The following is a 20,902-nucleotide window of genomic DNA, read 5'->3' as shown; positions in this document are numbered from 1 at the left end:
ACAATAATCATATAATCATCGATAAAACAATCGATTACAGAATTTTCTCATCATCATCATCATTATTTTTATGATGTAAATGTTTATGTTTTTTTTTATTCATTTAATTTTGAAGATTATTTTGTTCTTCAAAATCAAACATTATGATGATAAAAACACTTGAACTTTGTCTATGATCCAACTATGTTCTTTTTTCTGACCATTGACAAACAACTAAACAAACAAACAAAAAAAACATGTTAAACAAACACAAATAATCTATTGATCTAGTGATCGATCCAGGTAATACAACATACAGTCATATATGATTTGCAAAAACATATAACAATGACCTTTGTTTATAACAAATAAACATGAACATAAAATACAAACAAACGAAAACATGATTGATAGATGATGAATGTCGTGTACACATGGCTTCAAATTGATGGCCGATATTTTTTTTCTGATTTATGATATATCAATATCAATTATATGGCCACATAAGACCAAATTGACCGAGAAACTTGGGCAAATAAAAAAAAATTTTTTTTTTTGATTTTCGACATAAACTTACATAAATGTTGATGATAATCATTACTTTCGGTGATGAATTATGATTCAAATTGAATTAGTAATAGATTGACCAACTAAACTGATGAACTTATTATTATTATTATTATTTTTTGAATGGTACAAATCATCGTACAAATAAACATCTAAATCCATGCAATGGTCATCATCATCTTTATCGATAAAATAATAAATTTTAACAGCAAAATCATTCATTGATTATGGATTTCATCGATTATATAAATATACAGGTCAAATTTTTGATTTTCCTGATAATTTGGGATTTTTTCCATCAGTGTATTCATTCATTCATTCAAAAAAATGCTTAGGGAAAGTCCTTGATCATCACAATGTCAATACTATAGTGCAATTTTGTTAAGTGAAATAATCATCATCATCATAGATTTAATGTTCCATGAAATGAAATGAATTTAGAATATTTCAGCAATGAAAATTAAATAAATGAAAAATGCGTGCCGAATGGTCATCAACGATAATGAATAATCATAGAGAGAAAAAAAAATCCTTGAAAATCCATCATTTTTTTTTGTGTGTGTTCACAAGCGCAGCAAAAAAAAATTTCGAATAGACAAATGACAGATTTTATTTCATTTTTTTTTCATAAAATCATTTTCTCATTTGAATATATTTAATTTTGTCATCAACAAAAATTACAGAACAGCGGTAATTATGGAAACATTTTTTTTCACCTGTACTATTATAATGATGACAAAGTGACTGACTGGTGAAACTGGTAAAATCTATGAAACATGTCAACAACAGAAAACAAAAGAAATCTGCTGTCATCAATTTTTTTTCTGTCATTAATCCTCTCTATTGACTGGTATATTGTAGACGAAATCATTTCATGACATTTTAAATTTTTTGTTTTACTTTTGCATTGTTTGTAGCCATTTCTACCTTTGTTTTATATATTCCTTTGTTTTTTTTTCGTTATTTTTTTTTTGTTTGTTTGCATCGAATTACTTTTTTTTGAGTTGATGAAAATAACAACAGTTGTGGAGCAAAAAAAAAATCCCATTTTTTGAACAACAATCAAAAAAAAAAAGAAGAAAAGCTATCATCATTGTTCAGTGCTTTAATAAAATCAATGAATGAAAGTGTCAAATAAACACCGGGTAATGACAAAACAATTTGGCTCGATAACAGATGAAAAAAAAAACAAAACAAAACAAAACCAATTTGGCTTTCATACAAATTAGATGAATTAATTGTATTTGTAATTGTAATTTTTTCCTCTCATAATTGCCTTTAAAGTGAAATATCAAATTGATCTATTTATCGATATGATCATTTTCGGTGTAGTGAAATAAATTAAAAAAAAGTTTACTTGGCAAAAATTTTTCAATGAAAAATTACAATTCTTGTGGAAAAAAATAAACGAGTCACGTAATAACGTTTTTTTTTTGAAAAAGAAGAAAATTGACTTTCAATATTGGAAAAAAAAATTTTTTTCCGCTGTTCTGTATGTGTGACATTCATTTATTCATATAATATATCTGGATAGTGGATTTCAGTAGAATGATCGAAAATTCAATTCCCAAGAATGATAAAAAGAATGGTACGTATATGGTGGAACAAAACAAAACAAAAAAACGTTGCCATTCTATTTATTTATTTATTCTTTAATTTTCAGCCAATTCTTGTTTTTTTTCCATAAACAAGACGGAAAAGAGAAAAAAAAATATTTTCAACTTTATGTAAAGTCATCAACATCATCATTTTTTTATATGTTGAATATATACAGAATATTCTGGTGTATATAAAATTCATCATACAATACAATATATAGTCTTGTCCTAATTATACATATATAAAGAGAATAGTAATAGAAAAAAAAATGCAGAATAAGTTCTGTTTTTTTTTTGTTTTTGATTGGACAACAACCATCGGTTTTTTTTAGTGTATTTGTATTTGTATTTGTGTGTGTGTGTGTGTGTGTGTTTGTTCTTTTTTTTGGTTTTTTGTTAAAATTTTCATATATATAAAAAAACATATAGAAATTTCAATGGAAAAGGAATATTTTAAATTTCAAATTTGATTTTCATGGTTAGTTTAGTTTAGTTTAGTTTCAAGTCAAATTCTTTTTTGTTTGTTTGTTTGTCTTTTTTCAGTTTTTTCTTTCATCTCTTCTTCGTTACATTACAACAAACAAAGATGGTGAAGAAAAAAAAATTCACAACCAAAATTGCAAAGTTAATCAGATTTTTCTGTTTTTTTTTTCTAGATTAATGTCGTCGTAAAATTCTGTAAATATATGAACGGGAATAATTGGGTTTTGTTTGTATGTGTGTGTGTGTGTGTGCGCGCAATGACTAAGTAGCCAGCCTGAATTATTGAATGATGACACTTTGTTGGTATTTATTTTAAAATTGGCCAAATTCTTAAAATTGGAAAATTTTATATTTCTGGTTTTTGTGTGGTTTTCATGGCTTTACAATTGGACACATTCTGCAAACACACACACACACACACACACCTGCACTTAGATATTTATTTATTTTGTATTAGTAAGCAGTTTTTTTTCATTTTTGGAAACCTTAACAAACATCTAGCAGACTAATGGACATTTGAAATCATTCGGAATTTTATCACACCAATGTTCCACAATTTTTTCGGGTAGTATGTGAAGATTGGGTTTCTCTTTCTCACTCTCTCTATATACGGAAAGAAAACTGTTCAGCATCGTATTTTTTTTTTTTGCAAGCACAGCATTTGATAAATTAATCTATCTGATGGAAATTCTGTACTAGTTAGTTTATGCTGTATGTATGTTGTTGATTTTTTATGGTATTTTTTTTGCTAAATTTTTTTTTCTTGTATGGTTTTTCCATGTGGTTGGTTGATTGGTTGATTAACATTAGGAATGATTATCATCATCATACACATTGATGGATCCTGTTTTTTTCCCGATATCTAAATATGAGAGATGAAAATGTACAAAATTAAAAAAAAAATGCAAAAAACACGTAACATATCGAGTAACAACAGTTAACGAAGATAGAACGATTTTGATGAACGATTTTTTTAAGGCAAAATTTTTGGTCCCAAGATTTTTTTCAGGATAACATCAAATAATCAAGATTATTATCAATCGAAATTGGTTTCTCGTGTTCATTCGTTGTCATTTTGATCCAATTCAAATATTTCGGTACATTCGTATAGATTCCAGGCAATTGTGGTTGTGCACAATTAATACCCCAAGAAACAATTCCGGCAACAAACCAGCTTTGATCTTCATTATAACATAATAAAGGACCACCACTATCGCCTTGGCAAGCATCTTTTTTGCCTTGTTCATAACCAGCACAAACCATCGTTGTTGGTATTGGATGATACGGTAATTGTTTGGCATACCATTGGATACATTTACGATGTGATACAATAGGCACTTCGACTTCATGAATGGCTGATTGATAATCAGCATAGTCGTCGTGGATTTTTTTGCCCCACCCGATCACCATACATTTTGTACCTGTATTTTATTTATTATATGCATTAATGCACAAGCACAATAGAGAAACACAAGAGAAAAAAAATTTGAAAACAATGATGAGATATATAATAATAATTATTTGGAAAGAAAAAAAAATTTTCTTCAAGATGACGATCATCATCATCATCAAGATGATTATTATGATTATAGTCAACATACCTGGTGCTACTTCTACACTGGAATTAGCCGGAAGACATACAGGTCTTAAAAATTCATCAAATTCCACCTTTTCTTTGAGCAACACTAATGCAATATCGTCCGAATAATAATAATCGACAGACATTTGAAAACCAGGATGTTTAATCAATTTGGCTACTTGTCGTTGTCGTACAAATAAAGGTGTTGATGTACGACGTGTCACTCCTAAATTTATCGTCCATCCGGAAGTGTTGTTCTTACTAATGGTTAAATTATCACACATTAATGAAAAAAGTCATTAAGAAAAAAAGTAAAAAAAGCACTCACGTTCCAATACAATGAGCGGCTGTCAACACCCACCAATCGGAGATTAGAACACCGGCACAAAAAAATACTTCGGCTGGTCCACCATGAAACGACACAAGCCAAGGCCATTTACCAGGATAAGATTCTTCACCACCAACGATTCTTGTATTACGACGTCGTCTTTGATGAAAATGTGATGGCCTTCCACATTCAAAATTATGGCATTTAATATGAACACTTGTATCCGAATCTCTACATTTGTCATCTCTATTCAATAGGCTAGAAAAACGAATTCGTTTTGGTGAAAAATTTGATCGACCATGATTGAATTTTGGTGGCAAATATCGGCTACGGATAACCGATGTCTCATCCTGTAGTCTAGTCTCGTTCGATGATTGATATCCCAATAGACGGCAAACTTCTTCACTTTGTTCAGGAACTTGCCAATCTTCACCACACATTTCATCCCATTGACTAAGCAGTGGATTCCAAACTTGTAGCTTTCCTTGGCCATTCAAACCCATCGAATCACTTAAACGAACTATTTTGTTTTATCGTTATCATTGTTTCAATTTGGTTCGGTTTTTTTTTTGTTGCAAAAAATAGAACATGATTTTCATTGTATATTTGATTCCCAAAACAAAAGATGAAATAAAAAAAAAGAAAAAGAAAAATTACTTGTCGAACAAAAAACAAAATCTATGATAATGACACATACAGCATTGTCGTTCGTCACGACCATCTGGACAATCAGGTTTACCATCACAAATATTACTACGATTAATACAAACACCATGACTACAATAGAATTGATCATCTCGACATTCATTACAATGTCTTTCATCTAATGAATCATTACAATCCATATATCCATCACATTTCCAATTTGGTGGTATACATCGTGTCTGATCACAGCGGAAACCATTCTCTTTGCATACTGAAAAAAAAAATAAATGACAAGATATTGAGAGCGAAAAAGAAAAAAAAATTACCGGTCGTTTGATTATTATTATTATTATTATTATCATCAAGACTTTAAAGAAAAACTAGAACAAAATTGAAATACAAAACAAAAAATGATTCGCTAGACTAAACAAGCAAAGAAAAAAAAGTATAGAGTGAAAAAAAAACATTATGCATGCACATTTGAGATTCACTTTCATTGGCATAGTATTTTTTTTTATCCATTCATCCATTACAATTTCACTTACTATGTCGATTTGCCAATTGATTTAGTTCCATTGCTTGACGATTTCCAACACATATATCCGGATCATTACTATCCGGTAATTTGTCACAATCAATTTCATCCGGCCATTCAATATCAAATATATCCAGGAAGAAGCTACATCGATGTATGGATTCTATTTGCAAATCAGAGCAAAAGTAAAAAAAAACGAAAAATGAAGACAATACTTGTTTCAGGAACAATTTCAACAACAATATAAAAACAAATATATATAACAAACCTTTACAAATTTGTTTACACATTGGTACAGCATGTCCACTGCTATTACATCTGGGCACCAATTGTGAACATAAAAATAGAGGCAACAATGTAAAACATTTGATACCCAAAATGGTTGAATATGTTGATGTTAATTTATCATTTATAATAGATTGATCGATTTGACCAAAACGATTCGGTAGTTTTGTATATGAATATTGAACATTGAACTTTTGGCACAAAGTTACTCTCATCGGTATGCAGCTGTCTGTAATTCATTCATTCATAAAAAAAACCTTAAGGTTAAGATAGAAAAAAAAAAATAAAAACAACAAACTCACCGGTATCGATCGAAATAGCTTGTCTATGATAATAAATGGTCAATATATAATAGATTACAATCGCTACAGCAAACAATACAGCTAATGATAGAAAAATGATAAGAAAATATAGGCTACAAGATAATAATCGAGATTTGATACGTAGATAAGCGACTAGACGTTGATGTAGGGGTAATTTTGCACGATCCGAAGAATCAGAATAATAACTTCGTCTTGATGATTTAAGATTATCGCCAGTGTTTGCATTTTCAATCTCATGTGTATCATCACCTCGTATATGATGATGTGGAGGAAGTTTTGCAGACATTCGTGGTTTTAATTGAATTGATTCATGTTTATTATTAGTAATTATTGTTGTTGTAGTTGTGGTTGTTGGCTGATTGATCGATCCATCACAACCACCGCCACCACCACCATCACCAGTAACTGGCGTCGAATTTAATATGGAGCCACATTGTTTTTCACTCATTAGAATATCATTCGATGCTGTTGCTGTCGCTGCTGTTGCCACTGCTGATGATGATGATGAGGCTTGTTGTGGTGGTAAAGATTGTGTTTGTTGATCATTAGTTTTATCCGTTTTATCCATACTCATCATCTGTATTTTTTGTCATTAATGAATTGTTGAGCAATTTTCTTCTTAAAACATTATGTTCCACGTAAATTCATATTCATTTAATTCTGTATTAATTCACACATTTATTATTGTCAAGTAGAATGGTTGGCATTCATCGATTTGGTTCTATTTATTATCAATTCATTATTACTACCATCATTTTTCATTCATCATCAAGAGAACAGTAACGAGAAAAAAAACGTACATTTCCTTATGAATAATTCGTTCGTTAGTTAGTTAGTTAGTTAGTTGGCACGCACACACACACACACACACACAATTTTTATATTCTTTGGGCGTTTTATTGTAGATCTTGTTCATTAACTATATAAATGTGAAAATATTGATTTATATATCATTGTTGGTTTATGGAAATTCATTGAATTGACTGTTTTGTCGATATATCCACGCTTCAAGTATATATATAGAAATGAATTCTGCTAATGATGAACTTTTTATTGTTTCATTTCCAATATCGAAAAGGAACAAATATAAATGCCTTTCAGCGATTCCGAATGAATGATAAAAACTAATATGGATAGAAGAAGAAAAAAAACCAATTAATTAGCATTAAGCGTGTGTGTGTGTGTGTGTGCGTTGATTGAAATTTTACCACGACCATGTAGAAAGGGGTGAAAAGTTTTAAGCGATCAAATTCTTCGAAACCGGATTGGTTTCCATTTTTTTTGTTGCAAATTTATGCTATTTTTATGTGATATTTAATATTCACACTCAGCCAAATGTTAATAAACAGGATGCAAACACATAGGATGAATGCAGAAAAAAAAGTTTCGGATAATGAACAAGAACAACCAAAACAAAACAAAAAAATCTTATTATGAATGGTGAAAAATTCTTTGGTCTAATTTTTATTAATCAAGAATGATGCTTTAAAAAAAACAACTAACGATGCAATTTCTCCGATGATTAACGATTATTATCGACAATCATCAGGAATGAAAAAAAACATGAGTTTCAAAAATTCTAAAGAATCTAAAAATCAAATTTTAAATGATGGTAGCAAGTCATCAGTGTGTATGATAAAAAAAAGTGTAAAAATTATCGACAAAAAAAACAGTGTGTAGATAGTTATTTGGAACAAAAATTTTTTCTTCATATATTATGATGAAAAAAAAGCAATAAACAACAGAAATAATGGTGATGATGATGAAAAAAAGGAGATATTATCATTCGTGATCCATATGAAACATAATACAACGAAAAACGATGTGTAATAATAGCAAAAACAACAACAACAACAACAATAATATTTTGGAACAATGTCCATTATCAAATCTACAACATCTAAGTTACCATAAATTTAATCTTATTTCAAGGATTTATATAAAAATGTCCGTGTGTAAAAAAAAAGAAATGACCAAACATCACGCGTTTGTTTTGTTTTTTTTTTTGTTCGAAGTAAGTAATGACAAAAACGACAAAAACGAATTAAAATTGTTTTTAGCGCAACAAAAAAAAAAAAAAAAAAAAAAAAAACAACCCACCACCTCGATTCTATGTGGATATATAAACGACAAAATGTTTTTTTCCACTGTTTGTATTAACCATTGTTTTTTTTCACAGACAATTTTCAATTTCGATTCCATTTTCATTGTGTGCGTGTGTGTGTGTGCGTATTACCCATTATATTCTTTATTTTTTTTCATTTTCATTTTCATTTTGATTGCCATCATCATGTAGTAATTGGCCATACAAAAAACAAACATAAAATTACAATTTTCAAGATGAAACATAAATAGAATCATCATGGATAGAGAAAAATGGGGACTCACAGATAAGATTCTCACCAAAAAAAATGAGATTTTTTTCAAAGAAAATGAAATAATGAAGAGAATGAAAAAAATTTTCATGGCCCGAAGCAGCGCTTACAACGCGCATCACATCACATCACTTCAGAATAAGTTATGCATGCAAACAAACAAACAAACAAACAAAAATTCTAAAGAATCGAATGAAAATGTTAATGATAATGATGAACAATAAACTGAAAAATCAAGAATCAAAATTTTGTAAAAAAATTGATACAAATTGTATTATGAAATACAGAATTATAACAAAAAATGAAAGCACTGAATATTTTTTTTTGTTTCTTTAGCTGGTAATTTTTTTTTTGAATTCTTAAAATAAAAAATGTGAATGATGGGAATATGCACGCACTTTGGAATCATAAGTTCATGAATACACAAACAATTTCTATACAAATACAGAATAATAAAGTTTCAACCATATGTTTTTTTTTTGTTTGTTATGAATATTGTTCGTGCATAAATATTCAACAATGACGATACAATAATAACTGACGGATGAATTCGGCTGTTTTTTTTGCATCAAACTCTAGAGGGATAGAGAGAGAAAGGGAGAAAAAAAATCGACCAATTTGTTTGGAACGGAAAAAAGCAAAAGCAAAAGTAAAAAAAATGGAATTGACAACTGCAGAAAAAATGACATGGCAATTTTTTTTTCTACAGAATCTGGAGGAAGAATTTTTCATCACAAACACATAAATAAATCTCAACGTCGATTTGTCGTTCAAACGATAATTCTATTGTCAATCGGTGTACAAACAGAATCGAATGGATTATATGTCATCATCGTTATCATCATCACCAATTTCCTGAATTTGCATTTTGAATTCGTACATCAACAAACATAAATTGACGATGATCATCATCTACAACAACAACAGCGAAAATCAAAACATAAATATTCTCCGGAAAAAAAGGAAATGAAAAAAATGGAATCATTTCCGAAATGTTCAGCTGCGAAGGCAAAAAAACATTTTTTTCTCCTATGCCTAAATCCATTCTCCATAACGTTTTATCGTTTCAATCATTGTTTTTTCGTTGAAATTTTGCACTTATTTTCAAGTTTTTTTTATTCGTAACACCCTCAAGGCTTCAATTTTTTTTTCTTTCTGACAAGATTTTTACATACCATTTTCCATCATAATTTTTTGCTCAATTGTTGTTGTTGTTGTTGTTTCGACATTTTTCAATTTATGTAATGAAAATTCTATGAATTTTGAGTCAAAATTCAAGTCTAATCACCATTTTGATGATGATGATGATGCAAAGTTAGTGCAAAAGAAAATTCAAATTCAATCAGACAAAAAAAAATGATGAATAAATCTGAATGAAAACATTCCTGCCAAAACAAATTGATCAAATTCTTGCCGCCATACCATAAAACAGGTGAAAATCATTCAATTCTTCCTGATGGAATTCTTTTTTTTCCTCTGTTTTTAATTTCGTTTTGATATTGCAAATGAATGTACGAGACAAAAAAAAAAAATAACATCACCACCCACATTGAATAAAAACCAGCATCGAAATTGGAATAAAATTTTAATGATTTAAAATTTAATTAATTTTAAAGTCCAAAAGACACAAATGATGAAAGCGGGATATAAAATTGAAAGAATTTCATGACAACTTTTTTAATGGAGAAAAAGTGAATGAGAATTGAATTGAGTCGGTCGTTGCAGAAGCAAACACACGAATTTTGTGAACGAAAAAAATTCCTGAATTTTTTTTTTGAACATTTAAATTCATTTTATTACATTTCGTTTTTTTTCATTCATTCATTCATTCACTCATCCATCCATTCAATTTATTTGAATTTGTTAAAAAAAAATTCATTCAATGGATCAATTTACGTAAGTGTTTTCATATTTATATTTTTGGCGCGTGTGTGTGTGTGTGTGTGTATAAATCTAAATCAATATAGACATTACTTGGAAAAATAATGATGGTATTAAGATGGCTGTTTTTTTAAAAATTACCCACGATAGTTTATCATCATAATCATCATAGATATTTTTGTGGTATGCTGATTGCATTTTGTGGGCGGTTATTATTATTATTATTATTGCTAACAGAATCATACAACCATCATCAACGACGAAAAAAAAGACGACAACGACAAATGATTTATTGCTTCATTTTTATATAGAAAATTCTTTCAGCCAGACAATTCATGATAATCATTATGGATTGTATGCGATTTCATAAATTGGATACAATCATCATTCATAATGATTATATCAATTCATTGTTATTTCCATTCGATGGAACACTGATCAATGGTTTTTATTCTTTTTTCGCTTTCTTTGTTCACGGATTCCGATCACCGTTCCAGGTGATTGAAGTAGACAAAAAAAATCCCAAATAAATTGAACAATAATAAAACTAAAAAGAAAATTTTTTCATTCATTTTGTCCAAAGAAATCGAATAAAGTTTCGATTCTGAAATATAAAGTCATTTGGGACAACAGAATAAACAAAACAAAACGCATAGAATAGAACAATATAATCGAATAAACGACAGACATGGCAATTCTCGATACATTTCACACTTGTAAAGTAACACTAGGCAAAAGTTTTCTTCTTCTTCTTCTATAAATTTACCGTCGTTTGTCAAAATGTCAGTCAAACACGAACAAACAAACAAACAAACAATACATGGCAGCGTTAATAATAATAATAATGATACACATTCACACACACACAAATTGTCGGACACATTGTATATCTGTTTCAATTCCCACACAACATAGCCATAATGATCAATGAGTAATTGATCTTGAAACAAACGATCCAAACAAACAACAAAAATATATTCTGTACAATATAAATAAATGAATTTATAGTTCCAATAGCAGAATAATGACACAATAAACATAGTAGTGGCCAAAATTTTGGCAGCTACTAAATCCCAAAAATGAATGAGAAACATTGAACAATTCAGACAAGCTTCAGCTGTTGTTATTATTGTCATTGTTATTGTTTGTTTTCAATTTGGCCTCAAGCTTTATGAAAACAATAATAATGCCGAAAAAAACAGAAACAGAAACGGATTCCTGTATGACGTACAGAGAGAGAAAGAGAGAAAAAAAACAGATTTAATGAGTAGAATGATGGATCTTGAAGCGATTTATAACTATCAGAATTTTTAAAAAAAAAACGATTTTTTTTGAATGCTTTGACAATAGGTTAAATGTCATTTATCCTAAAGCAATCGTAAAGAATTTTTTTTTCAATTTTTCTCGCAAACAATATCAAATGCAAAGAGAAAAAGATTCGGTATCATAGCATGATCTTTTTGGAAAAAATATGAAAAAAACGGATTTAAAGAATTTTTCGTTTATTTTGATTTCCAGTCAGCCATTCATTTGAATGATTGTTTTTTTTTCGAGCACAAAGAATGAATTTTTTTTTCCCATTATCGAAAATTCTATATATCTCGTTTATAGACAAATGAAGTGGAAAAATTCATTTGTTAAAGTTTTTTTTCCATTTTGATTCACTCGATTCAAATTTCTTTTCTTTTTTCTTTATATTTAGCCGATGAAATGTGATTAAATGAATGAGCTTATTTGAGTTTTTTTTTCTATCATCATTAGCATCACATATAGAGTGCATAGGATATAGAGAAAGAAAAGAAAAGCCAGAAAAAAAAGACAAAAACAAAAATTGATTCACAAGAAATCGTTTTGTCGCGCTCATTAGTATGAATTTAGTGAAGAATGGCAGTCAAGCAGCAGTGCCGACAAAGAATGAGAAAAAAAAATCTGAAGCTAAAATAAATCTTTTTACAAGGAAAAAAAAGCAAAAGGATATTTAACAATAAGATTGTTGCCAACAACTACAACAACAACAACAACAATTCCCATTATTATATAAGATTTCTATGAAAGTAAATCAAGAAATTTTCTAAAGAATCATCATCATCATCAACACGGGAAAATTATTCAAAATAGATTAACAAAAACAAGTAAAACAAAGAACAAAGAAAATCAAATCAAACATCAATTCACAATTTTATTTATTCATTCATCCATTCATTGTCATTACTTTTTGAGTTGTGATCAGAATCGATAATCAAACATAATATCATCATATAGACACGTATGTGGAGAATAATAAATGATAATAATCAGCTTGAATTTCATCAGAATGATGATTCTTTACAATTTACATCGTAACGTAACAAAGAATGAAAAGAAAAAAAAACTGAATATCCATAAAAACAAGAAATAAGAAGAAAATAATCCAATTAAAATTGGTAAATATTAGCGTGATCAATCACATTCACATCATATCAAATGTATTGTATTGTTTTTTATTTGGAATCGTCGTATCTTTGAATTCATATTCTACAGTATTCTGGTGGAACAAATTCCATCATCAACGTATTATATGATACGCACACATACATAGCTTTCTGTAACCAAAAAAGAATTTCTCAATTTTAGGGCCTGAGGTTGGTTTGTTGGAAAGTAATTACAGAAAGAAAGAAAATCAACAACAACAATCCGAATACGGGTCCTTCATTGTTGTTGTTTTTTTTTATCCATTATCTTTTTTTCTGTACTTTAGATTCTATATGATTTGAATGAATAATGAACACTGCAAGTGTGTAACATACAGAATCAATGATGAAGATAAAAATCAACGAACCAAATAATGGTTATATTAGTATGATGATGATGATGAAGACCGGATTCTAAATGTTATAATTATTCCAATATGAATTACAGTTCTGGATGTTGTTGTTGTTTTTATTATAATCATCATTATCATTATAACTTAATTCTGGTTATAATAATTTGTGTGTGCATAATGTAGTAGTTGAAGATGAAAAAAAAGATTCGCTGGAACAAACTTCATTTGTAAAAAAAAACTCATCATCATCATCGCGAAACCTGGAGTTTAGAAAGATGTGAAAAAAAAGAAAAATTCCGCTCATGCAATTTATCAGCATGAATTTTTTTTCTGGAACCAGGAAAAAAAACAGAATACCATAAAATCATCATCATCATCATCAACAACAAAATTCTGGACAGGAAAATATGCAGAATGGGAATAGGCTAAACAAAAACCAGACCTTATGAGAGTGAAAAAAAAACAATATTTTCCAGAAACTTTATGATGAAAGACTGCATAAATGAATCTGAATAAAATACAACATTCATAATAATAATAATAAAAATGATGATAGAATCCGGTGATAACTATATACTACATGATTCTACTATTGAATTTGAAATGTAAAAAATATGAATTCATTGAATATTTGTCTCGATCTACATTTATTCATATGTTAATGTTGTTGTTGTTGTTGTTGTTGTTGTTATTGTGAGAATAAAAACATTTTTCTCCACACATACACATTAACACAAATCGAACATGGTCCACGAAAACACATACGACAAGAATTTATTTTCGATTATTTTTTTTTCTTTGGCTAAAATGGTTAGTGTGGAATCAATTTTTCATTGATGATGAACATCATTGTTCCCGTTACATTTTGGATTATTTTGTTGCTTGCTTGTTTTTTTTTGTTTGTGTGTGCATTATGCATTTGATGCATTATTTGTTTGTTTGGTTTTATATTGAATAATTTATTTCATCACGCCACAAACTTCAACGATTGTAAATGTTCTCATCCTGTCTGTTCTTTTTGTGTTTGTTTGTGTATTTCGCGAAATGATGGAACCAAAATGATGGAAAAAACACACACACAAATTTTTCAATCGCGGTGCACATCTGTTTATTTCTCTCACTATAGTAGAAGAGGGCTAGGTGAAATTTTTTTTTTTTTTTTTTTTTTTGAACAACAAAAAGGACATTGACCAAGACCGTTCAACAACATCAATAATTTTTTCTGGGGAATAAATGGACATTTTTTTTAAAAAAAGTATATGTTTAGGGGGTGAAAAAGTGGGAAAAAGAAAATCAATCACGTTTTTGACCATTGAAAAAAATGAAATGAAATGAAATGATATTTGAACAATCATTATATGGCTACTATAAATGTGAGCAGCGGGGGAGAAAAAAAAATAGATCTAACGAATTCGACAACAATAATCGACAGTGACATGAATACTTGATGTGGAACAACGACGACAACAACAACAACAACAATAATAATAAAATACAAATTGAATTGTGTTGTTGAAATTTGATGATGATGATGATGATTATCAATGATTTTTCATCATTCTTTTCTTGTCCATCGTTTAAGATGAGACTGTATAATCGTATCATAACGTGAAAAACATTTATAGCCACAAAAAAAACAATCAACTCAATCACACACACAATCATTAAAGTTTATTATTACAAATTCAAAACCAAGAAAAAAAAGACCATTGATCAACAATGAAAATGATGATGCAAACAAAAAAAAATAGATTCAATTTCGAAAAAAAAACACAAATGAAAATTATCATCATCATTTTAAATTTGGATTTCAGTAAGATACTATTATCATAATCATCATCATCATCATTGATGATGATTTGAATTGACAGTCTGTGATATGGAAAAAAAACAAACAAAAATTCTGTATTGAAGAAAAAATATATTGAAGACAATTATTTGAATTTGAAATTACTTTTTTTTTGTTCGTTTTGTTTTGTTTTCGGTATGGTTCCGTTTTTTTTTTTTTTTGGTTAAGCATCCATTATGCCATAATAATAACGATGATGATGATGATGATGATTACAGTCCATCATCCATTATTTATATAAACTAAACTGTTTTATTCATCAATCGATTTATGATCATGATCATGAATGTGAAGTTTTTTTCTTTTCTCTCTCTCTTTCTCTCTAGAAAGAAATCCCAAGATTATCATTACTATAATTTTAACCAGAAAAAAAAATTGAATATATTGAACACATGGATTAAAAATGAAATGAATAACAAAAATGAATCATGCTCATGTGGATCATCATGTATACATGATGGACACATAAATATAAATCCATGTATCACGCAGTCCATTTGAATCCATTCAGATTCAATTACACACACACACACACACACACACACACACAGCAAGACAATGAGAACCCAAATAGCCAACAAAAAAAAACCAGACTAAAAGTTTTTGTTGTTATTTATTGTGAAACCAATAAGAAAAAAAAATCCAACTAGCATAAACATTTGGATTCAACAAAAAAAAATGTCAAAACAATTTTAGATCAAACTTTTAAATGTTGTTGCTTGTTGTCTATATTCACTGTAGTTGTTTTTGGATTTATTTTTCCATTATATAATTGAAATCAAATCGATTGGTTTCGAATGATAATGAGAGTGAGTGAGAGCGAGAGAGAATTTTTAGTGAAAAAACAATCATTGAATGGATAAATGAATGAATGAATGAATGGCACCAGTTGTATAACAATAATTTTTTTGTTGTTGTTGTTGTTGTTGTCTGATGGTGAATAAGACAACGACAATGACAACTAAACTAACCAAACAATATAAAAACAATGAAAACGAAATTGTGCAGAAAAAAAAACAATTGAAAATTGTTTTCGATTTTCATAGACAATTGTCTTATTCATTTTGAAATAAATAGTCATCATCCTAATAACAGTAATGAATCGTGTTGGATCATTGTGTTGGAATCATTGGTTAGCAATGATTTCTATACATTTGATTCGGTTCATCGATTATTAATTTCTTTTTTTTTTCTTCATCTATTTGGGTTTTTTTTATTTTGATTTCAAATGTTCAAATCGGAATGTCGAATTCCACTTTACTTTTTTTTCTAATGATGATCATGATGATGATGACGATGATGATGGGCTACTGGTTGAACAAAATACTCAAACTTGAAAACATGCAGAATATTCTAGCATTTTTTTTGTCTGATATAGCAATACTACTTGAAAATAGTTAACTTGACTTTTTTTTCGAAAGTGATCATTGAATATATAACAATGTTTTGTTAGTGAGCCGTAGGCACGACGTGAGAAAATAAAAAAAAATAAAAAAACACAAGCATTCTTGTATATTCAATCAATTGAATGGAATCATAATTCAAATATTCATTTGGATCGAGATTTTTTTTTCTTATTTTGGTTCCTAAATATAAATGTGTTAATATTACGATTTGTATTTCATTTTCTTCCGTTGTCGATCATCGTATTTTATTACCAAAAAAAAAAAAAAAAAAAAAAATGGAAAAGAGAAACGAAAAATTTATTGATGATTTAATTAATCAAAGACATTTTGAAAATGATGAAAATTGGAACAACCAAAAAAAAAAAAAAAAAATACAAACCAAAACCAAAAACTAAGCAACCCGAAACCAAACCAGTCTTATTATTCTTCATTTTTTCTATGGTTCTGCCCTGAACAAAAAAAAAAGAAAGAGAAAAAAAACTGAATACCGTTTCCAAGGAATCATATGATTCACTAAACCGAATGAAAGTAAACAGAAAAAAAATTGATTGAAACAAAATGCACGTTGATAATAATTTTTTTTTCTCAGTGTGTATTGTATATGCGTGACATAAAGACATTGACCAAAAAATAAGAATAGGCGGTTTTTATCAGATAATAATTATGGCTAATAATTTTCATCATAATCATCATCATCATTTGATCATGATTAGATTAGATTTTGTCAAGTTTTAATCATTATTCGTTCAATTTCATTTTATTCAATAAATTCTTGAAAGTTTCATTGAAATCCTATTGTCTTGATGAAACAATGATAATATGTGGCGATGTTGGAGTGATTCACAAATGAATTGTCAAAAAGTAAGCTTAAGTCATCAGCATTATTAATAAATTTTTTAGAATGATCCAAAAAAGTTTTTTTTCGATTTCATTGTCATAATCAAATCAAATTTTTAAGCCTGTTCTATATTTAGAATCTCACATGTCTAGAGAAAAAGTAAATGACAAGAAACAAATTCTTTTTTTTCTGATGGTAATAAAAAAGTTCAAAAAAAAATGGAATCTTGATTCTATCCATGATGGTGGGTTACAGAACATTTCTTTTTTCTTGTTTGTTTTAATCAATACTATTGAGCGGAATTATCATTAGGGGCAAAGAATATTTTTTTTTTCTGTATTCAAATCCCAAATGAGTTAATAAAGTTTTTTTTCCCAAAATGTGTGTTTGGAATAATCCAAAAAAAAAAAAAATTCTGTCTAAAATATAAATGAATTGAAATAAACAAGAGACAGAGAAGAGAAGAAATATTTTTTTTTCTTCAAAAAAAAAAAAAAAAAAAAATGAAGCTGTCATGTGTCGTATTAATTATGCAGTTATTTTTCAGTTTGATTATGATGATGATGATGATCATGACATTTTCCAAATGTAATTTTGGTCAACGTCATCAATTCCACATGTACAGAAACGAAAAAAAAAATACAGCATCATCATCATAACAAACTCTGAAACAACACATCTAGATTCTTGTTGTTGTTAAAGTAATTTTATGATGTGGTGCCAAATACCAATGAACAACAACATGCATGAAGAAAAATGACAACCAAATAAGAGAATTTTTTTTGTTGTTGTTGTTGTTGTTTTGTTTCGACAATAATGAATTAGCCACAAGAAAAAAAAAGATTCCTGTTGCTATTTGAACGAACAGTGAAAAAAAAAGAATTCATGAATTCTGGTTCGTAACAATGCACCGGTAAAATATGTTCTTTTGTATTGAAACTGATCTTGGACAAAAAAAAACTAGCAACAAACCAGAAACAAAACAACAACAACGACGACGATGACAACAAAACAACAACAACAACAAAAAAACTGACAGCTAAAGAAAAGAAAACTGAATAAGAATGTATGAAAAAAAGAACAAAAAAAAGCGGCAACTATTGATCCAGAACCAAACAACGACAATAATAATGACTGGGGTGTGGAGAGACAACAACAGCAACCAACGAACGAAAATGTGATGGCAAAGTTAAAATCTTTGTCAACGTGTATGATCATGGATGATTCGTTGAGATTGATCCAAGAAGTAGTGAAAAAAAACTAAACTACAATAGAAGAAACAATATGAATGGAACTTGGATATAAAAAAAAGAAAGAAATGTGTGTGTGTGTAAGACAATAAAAAAAAAATTCTGAAAATTCATTTCGACCAACTTTTTCCTAATTTTTTTTCTTTCATTCATTCATTCACGCTGTCATAAAAATATAAAAAAGGGAACAATTCTTTTCACAAAAGTTCGGTGGATAGATGAACAGAATTTTCTTATGAATTTATGCAATGAAAAAGAATAATAGATTTCAATCCAGATTCCAGCGAAAGCCAAATAAATTTTTAAAAAATTGAAAAAAATTGAACTAATCAATAATTGAGCTGAAAAAAATTGATCGAATTCAAACTTTTTATAGACATTCAGACAAACACAAAAAAAGTAATACAATTCAAAAAGTGTAAAGGAAATAGATATCCAAATCAAAGCAAATCAAAAAAAAAAAAAAAAAATTGAAAATGGCCGTTTTGGGACACATTAAATTCTCACACAATGCTGTTATGTTTTAATGTCCGTTTTGATGGAGCAAAAAAAAAAAAAAAAAATAAGAAGAAAAATTATTACCGACTAGACTTGATGAACAAAATGTACCATCCAAAAGTGTATTGGTAAGCTAATAAGAATAAGAATAATAAAAAAGAAAAAACGACAATTTCCGTTACCGAGAGAATGGAAAAAAAATCACATTTGTAATGTGAAAATCAAGATTATGATTCACATGCAAAGAAAACAGCTTAACCATTGTATAGAGAAAAAGAATGAATGAATAAAAAACTGTCTCTCGAGAGAATCCTACACAGTAAAAAAAAACGAAAGTAACAAAAGAAAAGGATATTGAAATTATTCTTTGATCACAATGTGAAAAATAAAATAGATTTCTATTTTCCGATTCTCTATTTTCTGGTTGTCAAGAGTGACTATTTATTTTTTTTTTTCGTTGGAAACAAAAGATTATCCAGAAGATATTTCTGTGTGCGTGTATTGATGTATGGACCATCGAAATTGTGAATAGAATTGCAACAAATCAATTATTGATAATGTTAATCATCGATCCTAAGAAAAGGTATTAGGATTTTTTTTTTCATTTCTATAGACTAATTTGTAAAACATGACATGTGTACACACACACACACACACACATACACTATGTATACAAGGTATCAATTTCATCAATTTATTTATGTGGTCGAAGGTATTAATCGTATGAATCGAAAAATTCTGTTCTCATTAACTTTTCATTATTGTCTATCATTATTATCTGTCATTGTCAATATTCTAATAATTTTTTTTTACGAAGACAAACTCAGAACATAAGAATCAATTATCTGGAATATATACTCTATTTGCCATTATGTCATTTAATCAATCAATGGATTGGATAAAACTTACAATTCATAGAGTATAACAAATGACGGATGATGGATTTGAAGAACGATAGAAAAAAAGTAATAACGATAACAAAAAAAAACAGGCACCTTAAATTCTGGTTTCAATAATACGATTGTTTATTTTTTCTGTTGTTTAAAAATTAATGTTGGATCAAAGGTCAATGCGTTTACTGTTGAATGATGATGCTGATATAGATGACCTATTAATGTGTGTGTTTGTGTAGAAAACAAAATTGTCAATTATTGACCACAATAGACAAAATCAATATGGACGTGCGACAATTCGAGAATGCGAAAATTTTATGAATAGCCACAAACACACACAAACACGATCGATGATTTGTCGCCATCAACAAAAGTTCCGTGGGTACTAATGGTTGATGTTACATTTATGGGGTATTTTATCCATTTGAAAATTCTTCTGTTTTTAGCCTAGGAAAAAAAAAATTTCCAAATTTCTGCTAGTGCGCGCGTTTTAAAGGAAGAAAGAATAAAACAGAGAGAGAATATTCTCTTCAAACACTCATGTGAGAACATCTGGGTGCCCGAAAAAAAAAACGTTTTCTATAGTTATCACTATATTACCATTGAATTTCATTGTATTGATTTGTATTGCATACCACTGCCACACAAACAAACACACACACACACACATACATACAGTTTAGAGATTATTCCCTGCTGTGTGTATGTTGTTCCCGAGAATAAATGAAAATCTTGCGTGTATGCGTTTCTTTATTGGTCCAAAGAATTGAAAAAGAACGAAAGAAAA

At 28.7% G+C, this 20,902-nt stretch overlaps 1 protein-coding gene across 4 annotated transcripts; it reads right to left on the bottom strand.

Annotated features, from left to right (window-relative positions):
• Positions 1-2,778: 2,778 nt before the first annotated feature.
• LOC124499366 (atrial natriuretic peptide-converting enzyme) lies at positions 2,779-20,487 on the bottom strand. 4 transcript variants are annotated; one of them, XM_075728619.1, is made up of 9 exons: positions 20,132-20,487; positions 19,307-19,355; positions 6,302-7,446; positions 5,983-6,228; positions 5,725-5,877; positions 5,232-5,450; positions 4,535-5,054; positions 4,229-4,467; positions 2,779-4,048 (listed from the first exon to the last, which is right to left on the bottom strand). In XM_075728619.1, the coding sequence occupies exons 3-9, from the start codon at positions 6,897-6,899 to the stop codon at positions 3,633-3,635; spliced, it is 2,391 nt and encodes a 796-aa protein (XP_075584734.1). In that variant the 5' UTR covers positions 6,900-7,446; positions 19,307-19,355; positions 20,132-20,487; the 3' UTR covers positions 2,779-3,632. The 4 variants fall into 4 exon arrangements, 2 of the variants coding, with proteins under 2 accessions (XP_075584734.1, XP_075584733.1); XR_006959543.2 differs by lacking the exon at positions 19,307-19,355 and having other exon boundaries at positions 3,262-3,489; positions 3,548-4,048; XR_006959544.2 differs by lacking the exon at positions 19,307-19,355 and having other exon boundaries at positions 3,262-3,489; positions 3,563-4,048.
• Positions 20,488-20,902: the final 415 nt, after the last annotated feature.

Source organism: Dermatophagoides farinae, chromosome 2 (genome assembly GCF_024713945.1).
Source record: "Dermatophagoides farinae isolate YC_2012a chromosome 2, ASM2471394v1, whole genome shotgun sequence".
Lineage (NCBI taxonomy): Eukaryota > Metazoa > Arthropoda > Arachnida > Sarcoptiformes > Pyroglyphidae > Dermatophagoides > Dermatophagoides farinae.
The sequence above is the reverse complement of the archived record's forward strand: the minus strand, read 5'-3'. Positions and strand labels throughout refer to the sequence as shown.